The sequence below is a fragment of the Sphaeroforma arctica genome (assembly GCF_001186125.1).
Source record: "Sphaeroforma arctica JP610 unplaced genomic scaffold supercont1.1258, whole genome shotgun sequence".
NCBI lineage: Eukaryota > Ichthyosporea > Ichthyophonida > Sphaeroforma > Sphaeroforma arctica.
Genome location: NW_014039300.1, coordinates 8,437 through 14,143, shown reverse-complemented (window position 1 = coordinate 14,143; position 5,707 = coordinate 8,437). Strand labels below are relative to the sequence as shown.

At 43.0% G+C, this 5,707-nt stretch overlaps 1 protein-coding gene across 1 annotated transcript in view; it reads left to right on the top strand.

The window, feature by feature from the left end:
- The window catches only part of SARC_10459 (hypothetical protein), a gene marked incomplete at its 3' end in the record, with an annotated part of 16,135 nt that overhangs the window by 2,678 nt on the left and 7,750 nt on the right, over positions 1-5,707 (top strand). The window contains exons 3-8 of the mRNA XM_014295498.1: positions 170-335; positions 1,187-1,381; positions 2,604-2,776; positions 3,421-3,577; positions 4,083-4,220; positions 5,229-5,421. Of these exons, the coding sequence (XP_014150973.1) occupies positions 170-335; positions 1,187-1,381; positions 2,604-2,776; positions 3,421-3,577; positions 4,083-4,220; positions 5,229-5,421 (1,022 nt within the window). The remainder of the gene's footprint in view (positions 1-169; positions 336-1,186; positions 1,382-2,603; positions 2,777-3,420; positions 3,578-4,082; positions 4,221-5,228; positions 5,422-5,707) is intronic.

Here is a 5,707-nt window from a genome sequence, read left to right as displayed (position 1 = left end):
TAAGTTATTACTTAACTACTACACTACGTACTACTATAGTNTATATATATTAATAAAGTAAGTAATAATTATATATATATATATATATATATATATATATATATATACGTATATATATATGTATATATATATATACGTTGATAGTGCGTAATCTCCATGTTTTATACAGGTCAGCTGCAGACTGAGGATGGACATTGGGCGGGTGACTACGGTGGACCCATGTTCTTGCTGCCCGGCTATGCCATAGTCAACTACGTCACAAAAACACCTATCCCAGAACCGAACAAGGCCGAGATAGTTCGGTATTTATCTAATCTACAGAACGATGATGGAGGGTATGTTTGTATAGGCCTAAATGCGCAAGCCTGAGCAAGCTCGTTATATGGCCACGTGTACCAAAATAAGCACCTACGCCGCGACCAATACCAAACCCAGCTCACTGTCAAGCACAATTTCAGTACTAACAGTGGTCCATTTTTATCATCGTCGTCGTATATGATCTCGGCTGCTGCTAGCTCTCGGACATCCGCAGATGCTGAACCAAATATGTACCACACGGCTCTCTCACAGCTGCATGGTCGTCCAAAGACTACCCTATAGCCCTGCAATGCGATGGTTCATGTGTGTGTGTGCGGCAAGTGTTATCCGTTATTGTTTACTAATCTTTATCCCTACATTCACTACCAGTATCGAAGGATAGTGGGAACTGAACCAACACCCTGTAAATGTACCATACAGACCCATCGCACACACCCACGCCCGTTCCACATCGGCAGTCGGTCTTTATTTGTGCATCAATAATCTTGTGTGCCAAATCAAAGACCATTAGACAAGTTCTACTGTGTGTATGTTGGGGTTCTTACAATAGCAAGTATATTTGTGTGTTTCACACACACACACACACACATATATATATATTATATATTTATATACTTCGACATTCACTCAATTCTCGTGGATGTACAGACATACCTCTAATCTGCATGGGGTCTATGCCCATGTAAGCCTATACCTTTAAACCCTAATACCCTAAACTCCTAAACCTCTTTAAACCTCAAAACTCCAATTAGGTGACCATGCGCATTTTATGTTTTACTCGAGTTATCGGCCGTATACCTGTGATAAGTGAACTTCATTACCTGTATTCATATACTTCTATTTTTTTCTATTTTTTTCGGCCATAAAGCTGGGGCTTACACACGGCATGCGCCTCCACAGTAATGGGAACGTCACTCAACTACGTGACTATGCGCATACTGGGGGTTGCCCGTGAGGACAAGCGCATGGCGAACGCACGGGAGTGGCTCGAAGCAAGGGGAGGGTGTTTGGGTATCCCACAGTGGGGCAAGTTCTGGCTGTCGGTGATGAATGTATTCCAGTGGTAAGTGAGTAGTAGACAATTAAGGAGGTGTAGTGTTATCGGCTGACTGGATAATTGTGCTTAAAGGGCTTGTACAATTCACAATGGGGAAAGCTCTGGCTGTCGGTGATGAATGTATTCCAGTGGTAAGTGAGTAGTAGACAATTAAGGAGGTATCGTGTTATCGGCTGACCGCTTGTGCTTTGAATGGTTGAGCATCCCAAATTGGGGCAAAGTTCTAACCGTTTGTGAGGAGTGTAGTTCAAGTGTAATCCAGTCCAGGACAATTGATGAGGTGTGGTGTACTTTGGTGTATATCGTGCTTTAAGCGCACGGACATCCCACAACTGGGCAAGTTCTATATGTTGGTTATGTACGGACTATTAGCATACTACACGCTAGCCTATCATCTGTATTATAAGGAAAAGGTGCAAGTTACAAGTTACAGTGTGGCAGAGATAACTGGTCAACACCACACTGTCACATTAATGTGCTCTCCGTAGGCACACTTTCCAATGGAGTGTAGGTAGTAGACAATACAGGTCACAGGTGTGTGCGTATAGCCTATTTGCTTGCGAGGTGAGTTGTCCTTTTCGTTCGCCTATACTACAAGCGAATAGACACTCTCCGTGAGACTCTACATAACTAAGCATTTGTGTGTGCTGTGAGACTGTAGATAAGTAAGCATGTGAGTGTGCTGTGAGACTGTAGATAACTAAGCTTGTGTGTGTGCTGTGAGACTGTAGATAACTATGCATTTGTGTGTGCTGTGAGACTGTAGATAAGTAAGCATGTGTGCGTGCTGTGAGACTGTAGATAAGTAAGCATGTGTGTGTGCTGTGAGACTCTAGATAGTACGCATGTGTGTGCTGTGTTGTGCTGGTGGCAGTTCATTGAACACCCAATCGCTAGTACGCTCTCCCGAGTGTATAACGTTACGTTCGTGAACGCTTTAGCTCCAGCTGGCCCGTTGACCTGGTATGTGTTGGCGATCAGTACATACGTTTATACGCGTATGTGGCTGTATGTACCCACACACTACTGCGGGTATAGTCCCGCGGCTATATGTATCTGCACTCTACTTCTATAGGCCGCAGTTCACACACTCCCGTGCTCACGTATACCTTTGTACGTAATACAACAATCATTGTTTATGCATGCATGTCTACTCACCCCTGTTGCTGGCGTTTATGTTCAGGCACGGTACTAATAAGGTGTTTCACTGACCCATACACTTCCGCAGGGATGGCATGAACTCGCTATTGCCGGAGATGATGCTGCTACCACGTTGGTTCCCCATGCACCCGAGCCGCATGTGGAGCTACTGCCGTACTGTGTACATGCCCATGACGTACGTGTACGGCCTCAAGTATCAGACAGACGCGAATGATCCGCTTGTGCAGAGTTTAAGAGAAGGTGTTGTTGTTCAGGGGTGCGTGTATGGTGTATATATAGTTCTTTGCGTACGGGGGTGGGCTGACGTAGGCTAACGGTGTATACTTCGTGAGTGAACGACTGCGAATACCACACTAGTGCTAGAAATCTGCCTTGCGGATTTTGAGCTGAGGCATGGATATTATAAATGTTCATACTGTTTACATACATGATTACATATATATATATATATATATACCGTATACATGCTGGTGCAAATAGCGGCGTGTGTGTTGGGCTCGTGTACACATTTTATAAATACGTTCACCTCTACCACCAGCCGTGCTATCAAACTATATATACAGAGTTTGATACATTCTTCTCCTTTTATTGATCTACATACGTGCACATGAACAATGCTGCTTACATCGGCGGACTGTGAAAGCATACTCACACAGAGATATTCGCACCTGTAATAGCCTCCCGAATACCATTGAGATCTGTATTATCAATAGCTGTGCCGTCGTCTGCGGCAGATAACTCGTATAGAGGGAATTACGGATGTACATCACATGCACTGTCTGAGTATTCCAATCGTTTGCAGACGCTCAACGGGAGACACCCGCCGTTAACGTGTATTCACAAACGGGTGCACTCGTCTGCTCATTTGCACCTGCACACCACAGAACTGATCTTCGAGCCCTACAGCACGGTAAACTGGGCAGAGCAACGCAGCAACGTGGCCAAAGAGGACCTGTATGCACCTCACACGTGGATTCTAAATATAGTATTCAAGATGTTCAACGTATACGAGGCGATCGCGCCCAAATTCATGCGTAAATGGTATGGACGATGGGAGCTGGGAGCTATTTACTTGGGTTAGTAGTAGGCTATTGATGGTCTAGGGATTCATATACAGGTATACGATGCAGAGTTGCGCATGTTTGGTCTGGTTCACACATATGCATCTACGGCCCAAAGTCATCTGTAAATGGTAAGGGCAATGGGAGCTGGGAGCTATTTACTTGAGATATTGGTGGGCTGTTAATGGTCTAGGTATTCATATACAGGTATACGATGCAGAGTTGTGCATGTTTGGTCTGGTTCACCCATATACATCTACTACGGCACTCCCTTGACTTTGACTTTAGAGGTGTATGATGTCCACGGTGTGGGGATAGCTATACTAATCAACGGTTGTTGATTGTTCCTATTGTAGGCATATGTATACGTTTATCCCTATTTTGGGCATATGTATGTGAGACCGAATCACTCGGGTGTGTTCAGATTGCACCTCGAATAGACCGCTTCACAATAATGTCCCATATATATATATATATATATATAGGGCTCTTGACTGGATCTACACCGTCGGGGTGGAAAAGGAAGACGAGAATACCAAGTACATCTGCATCGGCCCGGTGAATAAGATGATGAACATGTTGTCCGTATACCTAACGAAAGGAAAGGATAGCCACGAGTTCAGGTGTGATAAGTGTCGCCTCTATCACTTCGCTACAGCTGCCTATGGGATGCCTTCCATATGATGAATGTGTATTGTATGTGGTTTTTTTAGCAATATATGGGGTATCTAGTTCATATGATGCTATTCAGCATGTATGATGGGTGTTGGACGTCCATGACATGTGCTGCACTACCAACTCGTCAGACTTATTCATCCGATATACCACATCAGTAAAACCCTTATCATCTATACAGTACTTATCTTATTCCTGTTTAAATCATAAACCACATCAGTAACAGTAAAAGCCTTGTCATTTGTACAGTACTTATCTTATTCCTGTTTTAATCTTATACCACACCAGTAAAAGCCTTGTCATTTATCTTATTCCTGTTTTAATCTTATACCACACCAGTAAACCCCTTATCATTCGTACAGTAACTATCTTATTCCTGTTTAAATCTTAAACCACATCAGTAAATCCCCTATCATCCGTACATTACTTGTCTTATTCCTGTTTTAAACTTAACAACATTTCGTCTATTACATACTGAAATAAATCAGGAGAGGTCTGTTACTGGTACATATCGCACTCAATCGATCCCGTACTCGTATGTGTGGCACACACTTCTCTCTGGATTCCCCACACATCACGCACTCTGATCCAATGTCTATACGTGAATGCACTGTATGGTACACTGAGAAACCACAGCACGAGCCCGGTCACAGCGATAGCAATCTGATTTTAGCACACAACAGAGTAAACAATTCATTTATATATATTCATATATATATATATATATCACAGCGATAGCAATCTGATTTTAGTACACAACAGAGTAAACAATTTATTTATATATATTCATATATATATATATATATATATATGTATAATTCATTTTTTTTAATTGCATACCCTCGTTTGGCCCTACGCCAGACAACACGTGCTCTGTCCCGAGTAATCGCAGTTAACTCTAGCACACATCATTCTTCTCACCCCTCCACACACCCCTTTAATTGGGCCTAACCCAGACAACACGTGTTCCGACTGGACGACTACTTGTGGATGGGCAGAGATGGCATGAAGATGAACGGCACCAACGGATCTCAGCTGTGGGATACCTCCTTTATGGTACAGGCGCTGGTGGAGTCCAGTAGAGTGCGTGCGGAGGAGCGTTTCCACAAGGTGTTTGAGAAGGCTCACAACTTCTTGGATGTTGCTCAGGTAGGTGTAGATATGTGAATTGTCTGGGTATAGATAGGTATATATAAGATATAGATATGGGTATAGATGGGTAGGTATAAGATGTAGATAAGGGTATAAATGGATAGGTATAAGATATAGATATGTTTGTAGATGGGTAAGTATAAGATGTTGATATGTTTATACTCAGATGCTGCGTTCACTTATAAGGCTAGGCTGTTCAGCTCATTGCTGGAAAGATCTCCAGGTAGTAATTGTGAAAGCGCGTGTATCGTTGGTTGGCCTCAGATATCATGTACTCTTGAAT